Genomic DNA, 24791 nt, shown 5'->3' with positions numbered 1-24791 from the left:
CTCACAATGATCCCTGCCATTTTTTTAGCATTTTGGGGCCACTCAACAGAAAATAGACGATTTTCTTAATTTTTCTGTGTGTATTAGTCAATGAATTGTTTTGGTGATATGGAGTTCAGACGCATATTTTGCAAACATTTATAGGAACCTCTGTAATTAGCTAAGGGGATGATATGTATAGCCTCACTATGATCCACGCTATTATTTTTGCATTTAGGGATCACTCAAGAGGAATTAGGCGATTTTCTCAGTTTTTTCGTGTGTGTTAGTCAATAAGTTTGGTGATATAATTTTTGGGCATTTTGTTTTCCAAAACCTTTAGAGGACCCTCCAGAATAATTTCAGAGAACAATACGTATAACCTCACCATTATTCACATCATTTTTTTTTAGCTTTTAGGGGTCATTCAACAAGAATATGGTAATTTTCACAATTTTTTGTGTGTAATGTCAATTAAATTTTTGGTGGTTTTTGGATACTTTTTTTCAAAAAATTTAGAGGAACCTACGTAATGACTTGGGGAAACAATACGTATAGTTTCAACATGATCCACACTATTTTTTAGCATTTAGGGGACACACAACATGAATTAGATGATTTTCTCAGTTTTTCGTGTGAGTTAGTCAATGAATTTTTTGGTGATACGTTTTTCAGACACTTTTTTTCAAAACCTCTACAGGACCCTCAGTAATGACCTGAGGGAACAATTTGTATAGCATCACTATGATCCATGCCATTTTCTTAGCATTTATGGGCCATTGAAGAGGAATTAGACAATTTTTTCAGTTTTTTGTGTCTGTTAGTCAAATAATTTTTTTGATGATATGATTTTCAGACACTTTTGTCCAAAACTTTTACCGGACTTTTCATAATGATCTGAGGAGTAATATGTATAGCCTCACTATTATTCCATTATTTTCTTTTGCCCTATCGAATGGAGATGATGGAGTCAATCCATAAGTTTTCATTTTATTTCTTTTGATGGCATTTATATAATTACATTGAATATATTAAAAACCTATTTTGTGAAAGGAAAAAAAATAGAATTTGTACCTCTCTTCCTTGCCCAACACACCATTCCCCAACCAAGTGCTTTTTTACTCATAGCATGAGTCTTTCACCTTCCAGTCCACTATACCATTTTCTTGAACAAACTGAATATTCTGAACAATAAAAACTCCATCAATGAATCCAGAAAGCAACAATAACAACAGCCAAACAAATCCCAGAAAAAGACCATTAGTAGAAGAACCTAACAATGATAAACAACCAATAACACTAAATTCCATGGTGGTAGCCATTGATCACAACAATCTCTTTTACACAGTCTGTTCTATATGTGAAAAGACTCTACCTGAACCTTCTCCAAATACCCATATCCCCAATTCTTCTTCTTCATCATCATCTTCAATACCCTTTTGCAAAAATTGCAACTTTAACTCTGCTTCTTATGGTTCCAAACGCCTCTTTCGTGTTCTTGTACGTGAATTTTTCTTTTTCTTTTTGTGTTGTTGTGTGCAATTTTGATGCTTTTTTGTTGGTTTTTGTCAAAGATTTGATTTTTTTCTGTGGGTGATTTTGGGTTTTTTTATAGATGTCGATAGCTACTGAGAAAAGAGTGGTTGTGGTGATAATGTTTGATAGGGCGGCTAGGGTTTTGTTTGGTTGTTCTGCTGATGAGTTCTTTGATTTTGCCAAGACTCACCCTTTTGCTGGTAACTTTGATTAATCTCCCTTTTTCCCTCTTAATTTCCTTTTTTATCTTTTAAAGTTGCACTGATGCATCATTTAGGAGGTGTGTGATAGGCTGGTTATAGAGGTTTTTAGGAGAGGTAGAAGTAGGCTTAAAGAACTAGGGAGGTGATTAGATAAAATATACTAAAACACATATTTTGCTTACTACGACATTACCCTACACAAGGAGAGGTAGAAGTAGGCTTAAGAAGAACTAGGGAGGTGATTTGAAAGAACATGACACATAGTTTGCTTACTACAACATGACCCTACACAAGGAGAGGCCGAAGTAGGCTTAAGAAGGACTAGGGAGGTGATTAGAGAGAACATGACATATATTTTGCTTACTACGACATGACCCTACATAGGAAGGTATGAAAGGCGAGAATTAGGTTAGAAGGGTAGTGAGTAGTCGAGAGGTAGTCTATAGCGGGTTTTAGGAGAGGTAAAAGGACGTTTAAGAAGAACTGGGAAAGGTGAATAGACAAAACATGACATATCTTCAGCTTATTGAAGATTTGGGAAGGTATGGAGGTCAAGTATTAGGCTAGAAGGTAAGTAATCGAGTGTTGTTTTACTTTTATGTGGTTGAGACATGGGCTAGTCTACTCTCCTCATTTAGTAGTATTAGTTAGTATACCCAATGGGATTTTTCATTGGTATGTTGTTGTTTTTACTATTTCCTGCGGCTTATTTTGTTTTGTTTCTCTTGCTATTTTGTTATCGTTATTTTCTTTTCAATCTGGCTTTGATTTCACTTCTCTTGAGTGGAGGGTCTATCGGAAACAACCTCTTCCAGTTTGCAGTTTACAATGGCAATTTCACTTATGCTTGAAATTAGACAACGGCATTGTTTGCAGGATATTTTTGGCTGCTATAATGAGATGCTGTAGAGAGTATACTAAAATATAATATGAAAGTCAGTTCCAAAGAAAACTTAGCCGTTATAGTGAAATGTTGTTAGAGACAGGTTTGACTGTAGTAGTAAATGAAAAGCACACTTTTTATACTTGCCTCTGTCATCAATATGAGTTCTAAATTTTGTTTTCCTTATGCTTTAGGAATTCTATGAAACAAAAAAGAGTGAAAGAGGTAGGAGATGACGGGGGAATGTTTCTGTAGGAATTGAAAATTCTAATGACACTTACTCCCTCTGTCCCAATTTATGGGATAACTCTTTTTATTTGGAGATGTCCCAAGATGGTTGACACTTGGCACTATTTTATTGCCACACGACTTTCTTGACTTTCAAGTATTCTAATTTATTAATCTTATTCAAATTTCATATTTTTGTTGCAATGTTTCTCCATCTAACTATACTCCAACAATCATTTTATTATTTTCTTCTACTATTGCTAAATGTAATATATAAGTTCAATTAGTATCTTAAAATTCTCATGTTAAATGGAAAAGAGAGAGTATTTGGTCATGGTCCATAAATTTTTTTCCAAGAATCTTATAAGTGCATCTTACAGTGTTTTGTTGGGCCATATGAAGAGGATTCTGACTTTTTGAGAATTCTTTTATGCAGCCGCGTCTGCCGGTAATGCTTTGGAGGGAGAGATGTTGAAGATCACCTTGTCCCAACCAAAGAATGGAAATGCACGACATCTACGAGTGGTATCAGTTTTTCCATTGCGGACAGGTTTTCAGCCTGTGATCGAGACCTTGAGGGAACTATATCGAGCAAGAGGCGGTTCATAGCTATTGCATTCAGGTGTTTGTGTGTCAAATGTTCTTTTGAGCAGCCTTAATGTTTGTGTACATCTCCATCGTTCAATTGACAAAAAGAACATGAATGCATCTTTTGTTAAATATTAGTTTTCTCCTTTAAACACTACTCTGAGCTTAGAAGACCATGGGGTGCGCTTCCATTATTATAGTTATGTATCTTGTGAAAGCTTTAAACGAAATGTGAAATTTAAGTCTTGGGTAGCATATCAAAGTTTGCTTGATGTGCCATCTAACAACATCAATAAACATGTGATTATGTTCCCCATTCAGTATGTTCAGCTCAATGAGGATATCTAAGACATAAATAAACAATCTTGATGTAAATGAATTGGTTTAACAGACCGGAAATGCATGGGGTCCAAGTTTATGGTCGTTCGAATTGGAGAAATTTTCTTCAAGCTTGGTATGTCGATACTGTCTGTTTCAGAGCCAGAGGAATAGGGGACCTGGATCCTGTGTAATCATCTAGGTCTATATTTAGCTGAATTGGTTGAACATACAGGACCTGTAGGCTATATTTGTTTTTTTCAAGCTAGTCCAATATTTAGTGCAGAATATGTCAATGCACAACCTGTACCAGAGTCCGAGGAATCAGGGCATTGTTCCAGCTGTTTATTTAAAAGTTTATCCTCTGACTGTGAAAATTTAACTGACGATCCTGCTGCTTGAGTATCACCACTGAAGGGGTAAAAGTATGAAATATTTGCAAGTATTGAGCAATTCACTTCAGCGTTGAAAGTGTTAGTTACATGTTCTGCTGCTGCTGGGGAAAAATCAATCTGTTTTCTTCCCCGCAATGTTGGGATATGATCATATCAGTGTTAAGGCACAGAAAATACGGAAAAAGCCAGTTCTTAACATCAGTTAAAGCTAGAATCAAAATTAGTTTCGTCAGTTCTTGTATTGAATGGCTTGCCTGTTTATGCCCTTTTGTTATCCCCTGAATACTGTTCGATCACAGTGCTCCTTACAGGTTTGAAATTATTAATTGTTTTTACACCAGCGTGATCAACAGAATGCAGGATAGGATTAACAAATCATGAGAGTAAACAGTGTGTTTCACTGTATGTCATAATGCTTAATCCAATATCTTAGAAGAACATTCACCTGAAAAGGTGAAATATATCTACATGACTTTCTATGTTTTGCTAATTTTATAAAGCTGGTAAATTGTTAATCTGTTTCAGTGTATGTGTTCTTGAATTGATTCTTCACAAGTTGCCATGAGTCCACCTCTGAAGCATTTCAAGTGCTGCCTTAGGTTGGTCCATTGGCACCATATGACCTGCATCGTGGACCTTGAGGAACATCAGTGGTCCATACTTCTTTTCAACACCTTTCTCCTCACCGTCTACTGTGAAAGAAACAGACGGTGCAGCCTCAAAGCCTTTCTGCCCAGACCATTCTACTGCATGCACCCAATTTGAGTTCCCTGTCCATTTCAAGAAACAATTGAGTTCATCTCTGTCCTTCGGGTGAGCACTCTTTGGTAAGCACTTTGTGCGCACCAGGTAAATCTCACACTGTGTAATAGCCTGTAAATCACACAAGGGATATAAACGACACTAGGAAACCCCTATGCGACAGACTCGACTCAAAAGACAATACTGAGCAGGGCTCGATCCCAAATGTCAATATTTCATTCTTATTTTTGCCTAAATCATATAAAAGAATTCCAATCTACAAAAGCATTTGCCCTACGCATAAAAAAAAATGCACTTTGTATAGAGGTTTAATGCTCAAAAATATTGTTTTAGATCATATATTTCAAAAGCTTATTTTTTATTATTATTCTTAAATTATGATAAAATAGTAAATGATAATTTTGTGAAAACCATTTTTGTCTAAAGGAGGGACTTTTAATAATGGATAAAAAGTTTAACCAGCATTATTAAAGGTATACTTTTAATACAGTATTATACATAGATTAATCTAGTTGACTCAAATAGGGATATTGTAATTACACCTTTATTTATTATTCCCTTTGTCCCATTTTACTTGGTAAAGTTTAACTTGGCACACTTATTAAAAAATGGAAAAGGGTCAAAACTACCTTTAAACTATACGAAATAGCTCAAATATACCTTAAAACTATATTTCGGCTCAAAAATACCCTTCCCATCAAACTATTGGGCCACACCTATCTTTCTGGTTAACGGAAGTATCTATGTGTGTGTTAAACGTCACATGGATGCCGCATATGCACGCCACACAGACCCCACCTCCACATAGCCGACTACGGAAAATTAAAGGGTCAAACCTATCCTTAAACTATTCAAAATAACTTAAATATACCCTTAAACTATATTTCGGCTAAAAAATGCCCTTCCCGTCTAACTATTAGACCACACTTGCCATTCTGTTTAACGGAAGCATCCATGTGTGTGCTAAAATGTCACATGAACTCCACATGTGCACGTCAAACACTCCACATAGATGACTTAAAGATTTAATTTCACTATTTTCCCCTCATTTCATCTTGAAAAGTATATATTGAACCAAAAAAAGGAAAAAACATTTGCAGAAACTTGTATACGTGAATGAAGTAGAGAAATGCAATTTGATGACCATTTCAAATACAATAAAAGAAACAATCTAAAGTATAATATAAACACACTCATTTTAACTAATCAGTTAACAGTAATTTATTATTTTAATTTCTCTTAATAAATTAATTTTGTTTAAACAAATCTTAGCGAAGCTTTCTTGTTGATTCAACTCACGGTCATGGCGCAAAATAGCAATTGTCGTAAGAGACCTAATATACTTATCACCGAAATTCCAGGCACATGGAAGACGACTACGGCGGCTTCCCTAGCGGTGGTCACCAAGCTTGTAACGACCCGAGAGCACCCCCTAGCCATTACATGCGTATTCGACCTCTCAGAGGTCTTATACAAGCCTTAGCATTCATTCATCACATAGATCATAAAAATCACTAAGAATTTAAAACTTTTATTCAATAAAATCATAAGACTTCAAGAGTCAACAACATTTGAAAACATCAATACGGAAGCGGAACTACTAAGTCTCTTTAGCCAATTTTAGACAAGAACTTAAAACGTACTAAGGGACACGACCCTTTACAAATGAAATGAAACTTAAGTGTCTATTACAATGACTAAGAAACTTCTAAACATAGTCCTCGAATCTTGAGGACATACCAAAGACTTGGAAGAGTGAAGCAATTCAAGCAACTCCAAAGCACAATCTCCTCCTAGTTACCACAACCTACACTTGTAGTAAATTAGAAGAAAGGGGTTAGTACAACACACGTACTAAGTATGAGGATATGCAAAACATGCTAAAAAGGATATTTGTTTGGAATTTATGTTTTCATGCCATTTTGATAAAATCTCATGAACATCAACATAATGGGCACCTTACAAGTCACAACCAACAATACAAAGTCATATGCTTCACAATACATCATAAACAAACATAACCCATTTACCTTTACCTTCTTGCCTTGGACCTCCACCTTAAGTAACCCTTAAGCAATACATTTGTGCAATGTATGGGCAACGTCTCATACCATCACCCACACTAAGGCACCACCTTAAGGTCACACAAAGTGCACTTACCATGCATACCTCAACCTTCACCAATTAATCACATAAGACATATAAACACATAAGCCAACAAGTCACTTCATAAAACTAGAACACTCATCAAATGTCATCCCAAGACTCACCTAAGTAAGACATGGTGAGGTATCCCATACTACCTCTCCATACCACACCCAAGTGATCCTTAAGGCTACACAAGACAAGCTCCATTCACATCTCAACATAAAGCGTTCATTCAACTTAATGCATTTATACAACTTCATTCACTAATGACATAAGATCATCACATACATTCAATTCAACATAAGCACTTACATTCAATTCATTATGACTCACTTTCACATTAGCATGCTCAAAGACCAACACTTTCATTAATTAGCCCAATAAGACTCATTCATTCATTATCATTACTAAGACACACCAAGATCTCCCTTAAATGTCTACTTGTGCAATGTCTAAATGATGTCCCATTCCACCACCTATCCTAAGTAGTACACCCTTAAGAGACCCTAGTTCATTCATTCATTAATGTGGGGGGGGGGGGCAGAGCCTTAACCGACATAGACCATGGAGTTTGACATGGAATCCCGGTAGTAACCCTTATCGAATGAGGGATCCCCACTTGCCTAAGGTAGGGTCATTCTTTTAGCCTTTACGTGGTAGAGACCGCTAGCTAGTCCTATGTGGGCACATAGTTAAGGGATAGAAGGATTGCTTCTAAGTACCCACATCTCAACTAACGAAGGGGCACCCATCTTAAGGGTTGCTACTAAATACTCACATCTCAACTAACGAAGGAGTATCCACCCATCTTCATATCCTCTCGGTGCTAGACATTACTCCCCTACGGAGTTTGGACATTCATTTCATTCATTCATTTAGGGATAAAGATTGCTACTAAGTACTCTCATCTCAACTCACGAAGGAGTACCCATCCTAGCCCAACATTCATTCATTTAGGAAGCTCTTGGATTCAAAGATGAGAAAACCTTTCATCTAGGAACCTCATTCATTTGAAAGGAGTACTTTATGACACTATCCTTACAATAGACCCAACGTTCATTCATTAGCATTAACTCCCATTCTTTTCATTCATTCTCACATTCTTTCATTCATTCTTCACTAGGTGAGAGTAAACATAGTTTATCCCAACCTCACCTTCATTATAAGTCCTCAAAGAAGACAACAACCAATCATAACACATAAAGTCCTCTCATGCTCTTAGACCATACACAAATTTCACATCATATCACATTACCTTCACATAATCAACATTACTCAAAACAACAATCATCCAACTTTGTCTATAAGGCATGATCACAACATGCTTATAAAGTAAACACCTTCCCACTTTCAAAGGGATCAAACCTCACAATTCTAACATCTACAAAATATATATATATATATATATATATATATATATATATATATATATATATATATATATATATAATACTAGAGTCAATAATCTATTCACAACTTCATCATCATCATAAACCTTAGGTTACAATTGCCCATTCAAGGACAACATCCAATATACCACAATTGACCATCAATTCCTCATAATTCAATATAGAACAATACATAAATCAATAGCCCATAACAATCTACACATTAATATCACATTATTAGCTCAAAATCAATAGACCCACTTTAGACCCAAAAATTAGGATTTCAAGATATGCAAGGGTTCATGGAGTTTTTGATCTTAAAACCATCAATATTAACATAAATCATCATTTGAAATACTTTCATGCAAGAACCCAATCTTAGAATTAAAATTGGGGTTTTTAGTGTTTTTGAAAAACATTGAAATCACTTTGATTTGGCTCTTTGATTGAAAGAAGAATCAAAGATAAAATCCCCATACCTTTGTGATTAATTTCCTTAGGAATTTGAAGGAGAAATCAGTAGGAACCCATCCCCTAGCTTGAAAGCTTCATCAATATCTTCCATGGAGTTCTAGAGAGAGAATTTATTTGAGAGGGAAGGTTCAATTTGGATAATGAGGTCTAATTCTAGGTTTTGGGGTTTTAACCAACTTAAAATACCCTAAAATAGGTAGAATAACCGTTTATAATACCCAAACTACCCCTCACTTAGTTGGACCTTTTAAACAAGTCAAACTTGAGTTTTATTTTTGTAGATTTCATCGGGAAACAAGTCCGCAATGCGGGGGTGTTCCCACAAGTTTTTGGAAATTAAATTTCGAGACAATAGAGTCCACAACGCGGGCCAAAAATTTGGCCTATGGTGGAGCTAGTCCGCGACGCGGACATGCTCCCTCCATGAGCACTTTCAAGCTGCATTGGAAGCTTGTTTGGCCAAGGATTGGGGTCCTCCTCGGGAACCCTTAGGGTGGTCCCAGGGAGTCGTACCCGGATGTTTTGACCCTAAAAACATTTATTAAGACACTAGCGTCACCTCCACTGATTTTAGACTCCAAACAACACATAAAAACATGAACAACATACTAGAACACAGCAACACGTAAAGACTAGTTTCTGAACGTCTTGGTCGTCCCTTGACGTTTGACTTCCAAACTCTTTAAAACTGACTAAAAAGGCTATTCTTCATTATTTTAACAAGTTATTAATGCATAAAACCCATGTGAGGCTCTACTTTATCCTACTTCATTTTGAGGGTTGTTACAAAGCTCCGCCACATCAACGTCGGCGATTTCGCTAATGAGGAAAACTTGACGAATGACTGGGATGACACCTTCGATTGCTACTACATCAACGAAGACCTAGTAAGTCTTTATAGATTTCTTAATTTTTTATTTTTTTTACCAATTACCTTATTTTTGTTCAAGTTTTGAGCTTTTGTGGTCCCTAATCTAGAAGATGCTTTAAATGATTGAAAGGAAGTTTTAGATTTTATGGAAAGTTAAAGAAACATTCAATATAATAGATGATTTAAGGATTAGATAGCAGAATTAATTTGAATTTTGTTTAAGTTGTGATCTTCAAAGTACAACATATTAGTATCGGAATAAAATAGAACTGAATTGAGTCAATGTATATTGTATATTCATATAGATATACCCATATAAGGAAAAGATGAAATGAGGGGAAAATAGTGAAATTAGGGCTTTAAGTCGTCTATGTGGAGGTGGGGTGTGTTTGACGTGCACATGTGGAGTCCATGTGGCATTCTAGCATACACATGGATGTTTTTGTTAAACAGAAGGGAAAGTGTGGTCCAATAGTTAGACGGGAAGGGCGTTTTTTTAGCCGAAATATAGTTTAAGGATAGTTTTGACCCTTTTTCATAGTCGTCTATGTGGAGGTGGGGTCTGTTTGGCGTGCACATGTGGCATTTAACGCACATATGGCTACTTCCGTTAACTAGAATGGTAGGTGTGGCCCAATAGTTTGACAAAAGGGTATTTTTGAGCTGAAATATAGTTTATAGGTATATTTAAGTTATTTCGGATAGTTTAAGGGTAGTTTTGACCCTTTTCCATACTTTTTATTTAAATTTGGAATTTCCTTGATAATGGTTCATTGCTCGAATGAACATTTTGTTTGGATGATTGTGATGGAATTGAGAAATTATTAAGGCAATTTGACATGAATACTTTATTAGGGTGTTCATTTTTATAAGAAGAAAAAAACTCAACTTATTAGCTCAAAAACGAAAATCCAAAATAACCAAACCATTAATTCGAAACCAAACTTACAAAAAACTATTCAATCCGATTTATTTGGAATGGATTTAGATTTGAGTTCTTTTTTTCGAAAAAAAAATCAAAGTTTTTATATCCGACATAATACACGTAGGACACCATGTAGGATAAAAAATGACATGTAGGATGTCATGTAGGATATGTGTGTCTATTTGTTCAACTTTATACAAATTTAAGTGTCTACTTGTGCACACCGAAAGTTGAAAGGCATAAATGTGATTTGAAGCCAAATTAAATGGCATATTTATGTAAAATAAAATTTACCATCATTTGACGTGCATTCACTATTAAATGAACCGATATACTTGCATCAATATAAATGGAGTTAGAATTTTAACATTATATGTTCGGATGAATTTTAGAATGACAATTTCAATTACTAATAACTGAATTCTGAATTTAATATATTTTAATTATTTTCTTAACTTGAGAAAAAATAATTGAGCTCGACGAACCATATATGAACTTCTAGCACGGTCGCGCTTACATGTGCAAGTGGTGAAACTTTGAGCATGACTCCAATTTTTGAGTGAGAATACCAGATCAACATACTTCTAGATTATAATTTCCAAAATATTGATTGTTGTATAACTTAGTTGACGCATGCAATATATTGATTATAATTTCTTGATGTGTATCAACACAATTATTTATTATATAAATGTATGTTAAAGAGTGACAAAAGTCGCACATCGGTGGTTAATGAGATGGGTGGACTCCTTATAAGGCTTGGACAATCTTCCTCCCTTTGAGCTAGCTTTTGGGGTGTGAGTTAGGTCTAAGACCTAATTTAACATGGTATCAGAGCAGGGCCCGTCTCACCCGATGTTGGGGCCCCCAAAATCAAAATTGCCCACGCACCAGATGCACTGGGCGTGAGGTGGGGTGTTAAAGAGTGACAAAAGTCGCACATCGGTGGTTAATGAGATGGGTGGACTCCTTATAAGGCTTGGGCAATCCTCCTCTCTTTGAGCTAGCTTTTGGGGTGTGAGTTAGGCCTAAGACCTAATTTAACAATGTATTAACGCCCCAGTGCAACATAAGTTGTTCATATCTTATTACTTATTATTTTTGTTTTGAATAGAACATATCTTATTATTAAAAAGAAGGAAGTCAAAGAAATGAGAATATAAAAATTGTATTATGTCACACATGGTTCATATATACTTATTTTTAGGGGTGTGCAAAAATTGAACCGATCAATAAATCGAATCGAAAAAATGTTATTGGATTATTGGGTTTTTTAAAAAAAGTTATTGGGTTATTGGTTCGGTTTCGGTTTTTACTATTGGGTTATTGGTTAAATTGATAACCCAATAAGACAATAATAATTTACTACTTTTGTAACACCCCGTTATTTGAAAGATCTAGAATTAGAAAAAACCATTTTTGGAAAGAAAGAAAAATCTGAAATTTGGCAAAGTTATGTAAAGTATGAGTTTTGTGTCAACTTCAAATGACCATAACTTTCAGTACAAGATGAGTAAGGTGGCAAATAAGATGTCAAATGAAAGGTCTTGGAATTATCTTTCCAATGCCACCGAGTTTGCTAATTTTTGAGTTCATATGAGGGAGATATGCCCGTTCGAAGTTAGGTTGTCTAGATAAGGAAAGTTAACCGGATTTTAAAGGGGTATTTTGGATTTTTCCAAACCAATTAATTTATTTCGTTTTTGGTAATTAAGTAGGGGTCTAAACTGAATTGGTTCAGTTTACGCACTCAAAGATTTCACGCTAGGATTTTTAGAGAAAGAACTCAAGAGGAGAAAGGAGAAGAAAAGGTCAAGATTCGTCAAGTTCTTGCGATTTGGTTGTGGATTTCGCCAAGGGTTAATCCCTACGAGGTATGTGAGTTCACATAGCTTTGAATTCGTTTACCCACGTGCCAAACATGTTTATTTCAGCGTGAATTCGTCCTAAAAGTTAAAAGTTTGAATGTTCTTGATGTGTGTTCTTGAATTACTTTTGTTCTTGATTTGGGATGAGATTATTGAGTTTCTTGAGATAATAGTTACGGTTAGTAGAGTTGTTTTGAGTTAGATTCTTGTGTACATGTTTTGGGTATAAGAACCTAAAGAGAAATTGAGAAAAAAGACCGACTTTAATAGAATTAAGATCAGAAAACGAGTTGGAAAATTCGTTGGGAACACCTAGGGAAGGGCTGTCGCGGCGAGCCCCAGATGCACTAGAGTGGCTAGGGCGGCGCGCCAGAAATGGATCTCTGAACTTTTGGGGCAGACGCAATGCGCCAGCAGTGCACCCGGGTCGTCCGCCCCCACCTGTTTTTGTCGTTTATCCCGTTTGAGTCCTTCTAAAGTGTACTAATTTCCTATCGATTTTAACTACTCTAAATGACTTCTAAACATCTAGAAATCATCCAGAAACATGAATCATAACCTTGAATCCATAAATTTAAATTCAAGGAAAGTTAAGAGCCAAGTCTAGAAAGTTCTTAGAGTCTTTTGAAGAAGTCTTTTGCAAATGCTTTAAACTTGTTTTAAGACTTGAGTTTTGAGTTGAGTAAAGAGTAAGAAATGAAGTTCATTTTCTTCAAAAGAGTATATTGGGACTATGTATTCCCAAAGAGTAAATGTTTTCACATTTAAACAAGAGAGGAAACACCGATTTCCAAAAGATCTTCTGAGCTAGTTTTTGAGTAAAGAGTAAATGTTTTCACATTGCTAGTATTTGAGCAATTATCTCAAATCACAGAGAGAGTTATTTTTTTAAAATATGAGCTAATTATATTTTTGGGAGTAGTATTGAGCACCGATTTGGGGATAAGTTGAGTTAAGATAATTCATGGTCTCCATAAATTGTGTAGCCAACATGGGTAGAAAATGGTCATACTTTTTAGATGATTTCTTAGTGATTTTTAGCATAGACTAGTGGATCCACTTAGTAGTTAGGTTCTATACCCCCGACATGGTATAGGACGGCCCTGGCAGCATGAGGCAAAACATTGTATCATCACTAGCTCATAGTGATGGTTGTCAGTTAGAGAAACTACCACAAAATATTTTGTACTCTTACATACACATAGTTATTTGTATTTTCATATACAAACTTAGCTATTGTTGTATTTTTCAATACACAAAGTTGTTATCCATATTTTAAAAGTTTTTCTTTATATTGCATTTATATTGAAATGAGTTGAGTTGAGACCAAGTATGTTCCTTCAGTTCCTTTCAAGCTTATGTCTTGTTTTAGTATTTCCCTCGCATGCTCGTACATTAAATGTATTGATGCCATTTGGCCTGCATCTTTTATGATGCAGATAAAAGTAACCAGAATCAGCATCCACCGCATCCTTGATTCAGTTGAGCTTTAGAGTTGTTGGTGAGCCTCATTGCTTCTAGAGGATCCTTTTTTAGTGTTTTATCAGTTTAGTTCATTAGGATGTCGTGGATCTTTTCCCAACGTCCATCTCAGTTTTTAGAGGCTTCATAGATAGTTAGTTGATGTTAGTTCTTGAGTCTTTCCATTTCAGTTTTGATGTTTGAGACTTGAGTTGCCATCTGGGCTAGTTGAATGTTTCTTTTAAGACATTCTAAGTTTATTGCATGAGTTTATCTTTTGAGACGGTTTTATTGCTATTTAAGTCTTCCGCTAAGAGTTAAGACAGGCAAAGGGTTCGCTTGGGGTCAGCAATGGTTCTCGAGTGCCAGTTCCTCCCAGGGTGTAGGCTCGAGGCATGACAAACTTGGTATCAGAGCTTAGAGTTCAAGAGTCCTAGGGAGTCTATGAAAGTTGTGTATGTAGAGTCCTAGGTATCGGTGTGAACTGTGTCACATCTATAATTAGGAGGCTGTGACATTTATGAATTATCTCAGTTCTTTCATACTCATTTCGTGCGATATAGGTTATCTCTAAAAAGTTTCTTTTAATTTGTGCTTGCGCGTGATTTTCAGATTATTCCTCCACGAAGAGCTGTCAGAGGTTGTCCCGCTAGAAGGAATGTTGAACCACAGGAACAAGGGGTACCTAATGCACCTTAAGTGCAAACCCAAGGAGAGGTCACCAATGGTGAGTTTTGGGAAACTATTTGGATATCGAGTCAAGTTGTGACCAATCAAGTTGGATAGAGAGAGAATCGACAGAAAATGGCTAATACTTCTAGGATCCATGAGTTCTTAAGGATGAATCCTCCAAGCTTCACTTGTTCAAGTGTCATTGAGGATCCAGAAAACTTTATTGAAGAGCTTCAGATGGTTTTTGAGATTATGCACATTGTTGATGCTGAGAGGATAGAATTAGTTGCATACCAAATGAAAGGTGTCACTAGAATTTGGTTTGATCAATGGAAAAAGAATAGAGTTGAAGGTGCACCACTTGTGAGTTCAGCTTTGTTTGAAGAGGTCTTATTGGGGTGTTTCTTTTCCTGTGAACTGAGAGAATCAAAGGTACGAGAATTCTTATTCTTAAGCAGGAATGTATGAGTGTTCATGAGTATAGTTTGAAGTTCACCCAACTGTCCCGCTATGCTCCAGAAATGGTTGCTGACATGAGAAGCATGATGAGTTTTTCGCTGCTGGGTTGTCTCGTGAAGGCAAGGAAGCTATGCTGATAGGAGACATGGACATAGCAAGGTTGAAGATCCATGTGCAACGAGATGAGGAAGATAAGCTGAAAGATAGGGAAGAGTTCTGAAACAAGAGAGCTAAGATAGGGAATGAGTCCGGACAGCAGAAGAGTAATCCCAACCGGTCATCTTTCTAACAGAAAAAAAGGGACATGCTCCATCATCTGCAAGTGCACTTGCACCAAGGAATAGAGGTGAGTTTCAAAATCAGAATTCACATAATTTTAGAACTAGACCTGCGCATTCTCAAGATAGTGTGGCACAAGGGGGTAATAAGACTCATGCATGTGCTAAGTGTGGTAGGAGCCACTAAGGGGTGTGTCGTGATGCCTCTACTGGTTGCTTCAAGTGTGGTCAGAACGGTCATTTTATGAAAGAGTGTCCTAAGAATAGACAAGGAAATGGTAATGGGGGCAATAAGGCCCAATCTTCTTCAGTTTCTCCACCAGACAAAACTGCATCTAGAGGAGCAACTTTAGGGGCAGGCGGAGGAGCAAACCGTCTTTATGCTATCACTAGTCGCCAAGAGCAAGAGGATTCTCCAGATGTTGTCATTGGTATGATCCAAGTCTTTAACTTTGATGTTTATGCTTAGCTAGATCCAGGAGCGAGTCTATCTTTTGTGACTCCTTATGTTGCGATGAATTTTGATGTTCTTCCTGAGAAACTTCTTGAGCCCTTTAGTGTCTCTATACCTATTGGTGAGTCTATTCTAGCAGAGAGAGTTTATCGTGATTGTACCATTTCTGTCAATCACAAGAGCACAATAGTTAACTTAGATGAGTTAGATATGGTAGATTTTGATGTCATTCTAGGTATGGACTGGCTTCATGCTTGTTATGCCTCAGTTGATTGTAGAGTTCGAGTTGCTAAGTTCCAGGTTCCTAATGAGCCAGTTATAGAGTGGAAGAGTAGTTCAACAGTGCCTAAGGGTCTATTATTTTGTACCTTAAGGCGAGAAAGTTAGTTTCCAAGGGGTGTGTTTATCATTTAGTCCGAATTAATGACTCTAGTGTTGAGATACCTCATATTCAGTTTGTTCTAGTAGTAAAAGAGTTTCCAGAAGTCTTTCCAGATGATCTTCCCGGAGTCCCTCCTGAGAGAGAAATAGACTTCGGTATAGATATATTTCCCGATACTCGTCCTATACCTATTCTGCCATATAAGATGGCACCAGTAAAGTTAAAAGAGTAGTTGAAAGATCTCCTTGAGAAGGGTTTTATTCGACCAAGTGTCTCACCTTTGGGGCACTCCGGTCTTGTTTGTGAGGAAGAAGGATGGTTCTCTTAAAATGTGCATAGATTACCGTCAATTGAACAAGGTTACCATCAAGAATAAGTATCCTCTTCCAACAATTGATGATCTCTTCAATCAACTTCAGGGTGCCACTTATTTTTCTAAGATAGACTTGAGATCTGGCTACCATCAGTTGAATGTAAGGGAATGTGATATTCCAAAGACAGCTTTCAGGACCTCTATGATCATTATGAGTTCCTAGTTATGTCCTTTGGTTTGACCAATGCTCATGCAGCATTCATGGACCTTATGAATAGAGCATTCAAGCCTTATTTAGATATGTTTGTTGTCGTATTCATTGATGACATACTAATCTATACGAGGAGTGAGGAAGATCATGTTAGTCATCTCAGAGTAGTTTTCCAAACTCTAAAGGATAAAGAGTTGTATGTTAAGTTCTCTAAGTGTGAGTTTTTGCTTAAGTCTGTGGTATTCTTTGGCCACATTATTTTCGGTGATGTAATTAGAGTTGATACACAGAAAATAGAGGCAGTGCAGAATTGGCCTAGACCCACATCTCCAACTGATATTAGGAGTTTCTTGGGGTTGGTTGGATATTATAGAAGGTTCGTCAAGGGGTTCTCATCTATTTCATCCCCATTGACTAAGTTGACTCAGAAAACAGTGAAGTTTTAATGGTCTGAAGCTTGTGAGAAAAACTTTCAGGAATTGAAAAATGGTTGACTATTGCCCCAGTATTGACCTTACGAGAAGGTTCGCAAGGCTTTGTGGTATATTGTGATGCATCCAGAGTTGGATTGGGTTGGGTGTTAATGCAGAATGGTAATGTTGTAGCTTATGCCTCCAGACAGCTGGAAGTTCACGAGAAGAATTACCCAACCCATGATCTAGAGTTGGCTATTGTAGTATTTGCTTTAAAAATATGGTGTCACTATCTTTATGGTGTTCATGTAGATGTGTTCACCGATCATATGAGTCTTCAGTATGTGTTTAGTCAGAAATGGCTTAATCTCAGACAGAGAAGGTGGTTAGAGTTACTCAAAGATTATGATATGAGCATTCTCTATCACCCAAGTAAGGCTAATGTTGTTGATGATGCCTTGAGTAGCTTGTCTATAGGTAGTACCGCCCATGTTGAAGGAAAAAAGAGAGAGTTAGCAAAATATGTGCCCAAACTTACACGATTAGGAGTTCGACTAATGAATTTCACTAAAGGAGGAATAATGGTGATGAATGGGGCTGAATCATCATTAGTGTCTGAAGTGAAAGAGAAACAAGACCAAGATCCTATTTTGCTTGAATTGAAGGCAAATGTTCATAAGCAAAAAGTAATGGCTTTTGAACAAGGGGGATATGGTGTATTGAGGTATCAAGGTAGATTGTGTGTACTAAGGGTGGATGAACTCCAAGAGAGGATCATGGAGGAAGCTCATAGCTCCAGATATTCTATCCATCCGGGTTCCACAAAGATGTATCGTGACTTGAGAGAACTATACTGGTGGAACAGTATGAAGAGAGGTATCGCAGAGTTCGTTGCTAAATGTTCGAATTTCCAACAAGTTAAAGTAGAGCATCGAAGGCCCGGTGGTATGGATCAGAATATAGAACTTCCAGAATTAAAGTGGGAGATGATCAATATGGATTTCATTACTGGCTTGCCACTGTATCACAGGCAACATGATTCCATTTGGGTGATTGTTGATCGAATGACTAAATCAGCCCACTTTTTACCGATAAATACTACCCATTCAGCAGAGGATTATGCAAAGTAATATATTCAAGAGGTAGTAAGACTTCATGGAGTTGCATCTTCGATTATTTCAGATAGAGGTGCACAATTTCAGAAGTCATTCCAGAAAGGTTTGGGTTCAAAGGTCAACTTGGGTACTGCTTTTCATTCTCAGACAGATGGTCAAGCAGAGCGCACTATTTATACTTTAGAAGATATGTTGAGGGCATGTGTGATTGATTTCAAAGGTAATTGGGATGATCATATACCTCTCATTGAGTTTGCTTATAACAATAGTTACCACTCTAGCATTCAAATGGCTCTGTATGATGAGGCCCTTTTATGAGAAGCTATGCAGATCTCCTATTGGATGGTTTGAAGTTGGTGAAGTTGGGTTGATAGGACCAGACTTAGATCATCAACCTATGGAGAAAGTGAAAAATATTCAAGAAAGGCAAAGTCGTCAAAAATCCTAGACTAATGTTAGGAGAAGAGAATTAAAGTTTGAAGTAGATGATTGGGTATACTTGAAGGTTTCACCCATGAAGGGTGTTATGAGATTTGGTAAAAAGGGGAAGCTTAGTCCCCGGTATATTGGTCCTTATCGAATATCCAATAGGATTGGTAATGTAGCTTATGAGTTTGAGCTACCACAAGAGTTAGCAGCAGTTCATTCAGAGTTTCACATTTCTATGTTGAAAAAGTGTATGGACGATCCTTCACTGATTATACCAATTGAGGATATTGGTATTAAGGATAGCTTGTCTTATGAGGAGATTCATGTTCAGATTCTAGACCACCAGGTTCGCAAATTGAGAACCAAGGAGGTAGCTGTAGACATTAAAATTTTGCAGACTCTACAAGACATGTTCAATTCGAATTGAGACTCTAGGAGATGTGTTCAGTTTCAATTAGAATTCTTGGAGGCTACTCAACCCTAAACACTAGTTTATGCCTATATAAAGGGTACTAAATTTCCTTAAAAGGTATCTCAAAATATCTCATAAACTCTTGGGTATTTTTAAAGATCAAGATCTCGAATATTCCACAAATTAATGGAATATTCATGTATAGATCAAACCTAAATCATCCTATTTTGAGAAATACGCTACTAATGACCCTCAAATCATGGATAAATCAAGGGAGAGTAGAATCAAGGGAGGAACATAATTGTACCCGCATATTTATCAATAAAGTTATGTTTCTTCAGATTTTATTTGTGTGGTTTATTTATTTTACATATGTTTAAAATTTGTTGCAAACAGTAGCATCAGTCAAGGTCTTATGGAGAAACCAGATTGTTGAGGAAGCTACACGGGAGGCTGACGATGACATGAAGAAGAGATACACACATCTCTTTGAGCCCAGAGACACTCCAGATCAAGGTACTAATTTGCTTCTTAGTACTCTTTAATTGAGATTTGCTTGTTGGGTGTTTGAGCTGAATTTTAGATGATACACCCTTAGTCCACTTAGAGTAATCTCATTCGAGGACGAATGTTTCCAACGGGGAGATATTGTAACACCCCGCTATTTGAAAGAGATAGAAGTAGAAAGAACCATTTTTGGAAAGAATGAAAAATCTGAAATTTGGCAAAGTTATGTTAAGTATGAGTTTTGGGTCAACTTCAAATGACCATAACTTTGAGTACAAGATTATTTAGGTGGCAAATAAGATGTCAAATGAAATGTCTTGGAATTATCTTTCCAGCGCCACCGAGTTTGCTAATTTTCGAGCTCGTATAAAGGTGCCCGTTCAAATTTGGGATGTCTAGATAAGGAAAGTTAACCGGATTTTAAAGGGGTATTTTGAACTTTTCCATACCCAATTAATTTATTTTGTTTTTGGTAATTATGTAGGGTCTAAACTGAATTGGTTCATTTTACGCACTCAAAGATTTCACGCTAGAGTTTTTAGAGAAAGAACTCAAGAGGAGAAAGAAGAAGAAAAGGTCAAGATTCGTCAAATTTTTGCAATTTGGTTGTGGATTTCATCAAGGGTTAATCCCTACGAGGTATGTAAGTTCACATAGAGTTGGGTTCGTTCACCCACACGCCAAACATGTTTATTTCAGCGTGAATTCATCCTAAAAAGTTGAAAGTTTGAATGTTCTTGATGTGTGTTCTTGAATTGCTTTCATTCTTGAATTGGGATGAGATTAGTGAGTTTCTTGAGATAATATCTGAACCTAAAGAGAAATTGAGAAAAAAGATCGAATTTAATCAAATTAAGATCAGAAAACAAGTTGGAAAATTCATCGGGAACACCTGGGGAAGGGCTGGCACGGTGTGCCCCAGATGCGCCAGAGTGGCTGTGGCGCCGTGCCAGTACTGCACTTGAAATGGGTCTCTGAACTTTGGGGGCTGGCGCGGAGCGCCAACAGTGAGCCCGGGTCGTCCGCCCCTACCCATTTTTCATCGTTTAGCCCGTTTGACTCCTTCTAAAGTGTACTAACACTTCTTATTGATTTTAACTACTCTAAATGACTTCTAAACATCTAGAAATCATCCAGAAACATGAATCATAACCTTGAATCCATAAATTATAATTCAAGGAAAGTTAAGAACCAAGTCTTGAGAGTTCTTAGAGTCTTTTCAAGAAGTCTTTTGCAAATGCTTTAAACTTGTTTTAAGACTTGAGTTTTGAGTTAAGTAAAGAGTAACAAATGAAGTTCATTTTCTTCAAAAGAGTATGGGGACTATGTATTCCCAAAGAGTAAATGTTTTCACATTTAAACAAGAGAGGAAACACCAATTTTCAAAAGAGCCTTCGAGCTAGTTTTTGAGTAAAGAGTAAATATTTTCACATTTAAGCAAGAGAGGAAACACTAATTTCCAAGAGACCCTTTGGGCTAGTTTTTGAGCAATTATCTCAAATCACAGAAAGAATTATGTTTTTTTAAACATTTGAGCTAGTTACATTTTTGGAAGTAGTATTGAGCACCGATTTGGGGACAAGTTGAGTTCAGATAATTCATGGTCTCCATAAACCGTGTAGCTAACATGGGTAGAAAAGGGTCATACTTTTTAGATGATTCCTTAGTGCTTTTTAGCATAGACTAGTGGATCCATTTAGCAGTTAGGTTCTATACCCCAAGCAAGGTATAGGACCTCCCTTGCAGGGTGAGGGAAAACGTTGTATCATCACATAGCTCATAGTGACGGTTGTCGGTTAGAGAAACTCCCACAGAAATATTTTGTATTCTACATTCACAATGTTATTTGTATTTTCATATAAAAACTAAGTTATTGTTGTATTATTCAATACACAGAGTTGTTATCCATGTTTTAAAAGCTTTTCTTTATATTGCATTTATATTATTATTTTATATTGAAATGAGTTGAGTTGAGACCAGGTATGTTCCTTCAGCTCCTTTCAAGCTTATGTCTTGTTTTAGTATTCCTCTCGCATGCTCGTACATTCAATGTACTGATGCCATTTGGCCTACATATTTTATGATGCAGATACAAGTAACCAGGATCAACATCCAGCACATCGTTGATCCAGTTGAGATTCAGAGTTGTTGGTGAACCTCCTTGCTTCCGGAGGATCTCTTTTTATTGTTTTATCCGTTTAGTTCATTAGGATATCGTGGATCTTCTCTCGACGTCCATCTCAGTTGTTAGAGGCTTCATAGACAGTTAGTTGATGTTAGTTCTTGAGTCTTTCCATTTCAGTTTTGATGTTTGAGACTTGAGTTGCCATATGGGCTAGTTGAATGTTTCTTTTAAGACATTCTAAGTTTATTGCATGAGTTTATCTTTTGAGACTGTTTTATTGTTATATAAGTCTTCCACTAAGAGTTAAGCCAGGCTGAGGGTTCGCTTAGGGCCAGCAATGGTTCTTGTGTGTCAGTCCCGCCCAGGATGTAGGCTCAGGGCGTGGCAACTTTACCCTTCTTAAATATTAAATATTAATTATTTAATATATAACTAGAAACTATAACTATATCAAATTATCAGTTCTCTACCCACTTCACACTAGGCCGCTTTAGTCTTTACTTTTTACTCAAAACCTAAAGACTAAAGTAAGGGTTTGCAATTGTAGCTATTTGATTGTAGTTTTAGTTTTAGTCTTGTTGGACTATTTGATTTTAGTTTTAGTTTGTAATGGTAGGTTGTAACGTTTGCAAGTTTGTAAAGGTCTGTAATTTGATTAACATCAGAAATTTCATACTATGATTTGGAGGTGACATGTACTTATAGCCTTCGCACTATATTTTCTCTTATTGATGCAATTTCTCATTATCTTTCTTGTATCACTATATCAAAGCATTTAGAGAAGTGAGAAGTCATATAATATTTTATATAGTCATTTTCTTATTGGGTAAATCGAAAACCGTACCGATAACAACCAAAAACCGATAAAAAATATCTTATTGGTTTGTTATTGGGTTAGTATATTTAAAAACCAAGAACCGAACCGTTAATACAAAAATAGAACCAAACTGATTGATGCACACCCCTACTTATTTTTGTTATCTTTCTCCGCTCTTTTAATCCGTGCATAGCACGCCCAAATATACTAGTATATATTTAATAACATTATATAAATTAAGCTAGACGAAAGAAGTAAAATATATAATAATAATAACAAATATAAATTTTTATTATATAAAAATAAATCAAATTATTGGTTTGTAAATTCAATAATGCGGCTAGGCTTTTGTTAAAATATTGCATAGTTATTGTCCCTCCGGATTTAAGGTGAAACTACAAGGATAAGTGTACAATTAATATGAAACATAGGGAGTAATTTGTGAATTTTATACCCAATAAATGAATGTGCAACAGTTTGTGTATTTGTATTAAGTCAAACCACATCATATAAAGTAAAACCGAGGAAGAGTAATATAAATGGTGACAACAAAAGTTATGGTTATGAAATATCAATTTAAATGGATAAACAAAACAAACACTAAAAATAACATCTATAAAGAAGTATTAGGTGAAATACTTTTTTAAATTTTAAAATGTTCACTTTATCTTTAATAAAATAATTAAACATAAAAATTGAAACTTTCCGATGTGTGGATCAAGATAGAAAGACCGCTAATCAAGTGATAAACAAAGGCGGAAGAATCGTTTGATTTTTATTTAAAAATATTATTACTATACCTTTTGTATTTGAATTAAAAACCCTAAAATCAAAGATTTTGTATCTATTTTAATATTTTATTTTATTTTTAATACAAAAAATGAAAGATATATAAAAGAAAAATGGCCCAAAAAAAGAAGAGAAGAGTTGAGGAGTGGCGATTCAACAATAAGAAATCTAGAAAATCATTTTGAATTAAAAAGTATGTAATTAATGTTGAGGGTAAAATATGAAAAAAATAATTATCTTTTCTTGATATGTTAAAAGTGACAAGTAAAAATAAAAATCTAGAATTAAGAGAGTGTTTGAATTGGCTTAAGTGTTTGGCAAATATAAAAAATAACTTTTAAAAAATAAAAAAATGACTTAAAAAAAGTTAGGCACTTTACATCTGGCCAAGAAACCACTGAAATGTAAGTGTTCCAGTTGATCATCATTTGTGAGGAAGGGTATCAACTCAGTATATGTAATACCCTATATTAAAATAAGGGAATAATTGTCATTCAGCTCTCATTTAAAAAAAAAAAAAAAAAAAGAGGATCAGAAATTTAAAAAAAAAAAAAGGGCTGAAAGCCCTAACAGAAGCAGCAGCAACGCTGCAACTTCAGGGATCAAAAGAAAAAAAAAGGGGACTCTTCTTGTTCTAGTGAGCGAAGGAACGAAGGAGAAACATAAATTTAAATTGAAAGCCTTAGCTCTCAAACTAAAGAGAGAGGTGGAAGAAGAAGAAGAACGAGAAGAAGGTAAGTTTCTTAACTTAATCTAAAGGTTGAATTTGTATCTTCCATGACTATAAGATTGGGAATTGGGACGTTGAGAAACATGGGTTTAGAAGAAAAAGAGGAAATTTATTTCATTCTTATGAACCAAGTGAATATAGTCAATGATTTGAACTATAAACTTTGGTATTGGGCTTATATGCAATAAGAGTAATTGGGCAGTAAGGTTAGGTTTATCTTTTTACAGCGAGAATCGACCAAGAAGAGACTAATGTGTGTGATTAAAGCACTAATTAAGTGATTGGGCAGATTTCGAATCAGTCATGAAACCTCTAGGGCTGGGTTTTTTTAATGTAGTATGAATTACCTAAATGAAGGAGTTAACACGAAATTATTATGAATGTGATTATAGATTGACCAAAGGAATTCGTACGGAGTAATTGAGTGGCAAGCTTGGTAACTCAACACAAGTACTGTGAGTAGTAATCTTACCACAATTGATGTTTTATAACTTGCATGACTTTCACATGGTTTATAAAGTAAATGTGTTATCGAATGTTTTGAACTTGCATGTGGGACAAGTCTTTTACTGGATATGATACTGAAAAGATTATTTGAGATGATCTCATTCTTATAAGATATGATTACTGATATTGAAAAGGTTTTATACTTATTTGA

General features: G+C 35.8%; 1 protein-coding gene across 1 annotated transcript; it reads left to right on the top strand.

The window, feature by feature from the left end:
* The first annotated feature begins 1134 nt into the window (after window positions 1-1134).
* Window positions 1135-3621, top strand: LOC125834810 (uncharacterized). The gene is made up of 3 exons (XM_049513959.1): window positions 1135-1479; window positions 1595-1715; window positions 3266-3621. The coding sequence occupies exons 1-3, from the start codon at window positions 1186-1188 to the stop codon at window positions 3436-3438; spliced, it is 588 nt and encodes a 195-aa protein (XP_049369916.1). The 5' UTR covers window positions 1135-1185; the 3' UTR covers window positions 3439-3621.
* Window positions 3622-24791: the final 21170 nt, after the last annotated feature.

The sequence above is a fragment of the Solanum verrucosum genome, unplaced genomic scaffold, assembly GCF_900185275.1.
Source record: "Solanum verrucosum unplaced genomic scaffold, falcon-dt-bn FXZP01000172.1, whole genome shotgun sequence".
Taxonomy (NCBI): Eukaryota; Viridiplantae; Streptophyta; class Magnoliopsida; order Solanales; family Solanaceae; genus Solanum; species Solanum verrucosum.
The sequence above is the reverse complement of the archived record's forward strand: the minus strand, read 5'-3'. Positions and strand labels throughout refer to the sequence as shown.

What these genes read in the sequence shown, in the direction of transcription:
- LOC125834810 (XM_049513959.1), top strand. Translation starts at nt 1,186, where the DNA reads ATGAATCCAGAAAGCAACAATAACAACAGCCAAACAAATCCCAGAAAA. An exon ending in AACGCCTCTTTCGTGTTCTT is followed by an intron (nt 1,480 to 1,594) that starts GTACGTGAATTT and finishes GTTTTTTTATAG; the next exon opens with ATGTCGATAGCTACTGAGAA. An exon ending in CAAGACTCACCCTTTTGCTG is followed by an intron (nt 1,716 to 3,265) that starts GTAACTTTGATT and finishes TCTTTTATGCAG; the next exon opens with CCGCGTCTGCCGGTAATGCT.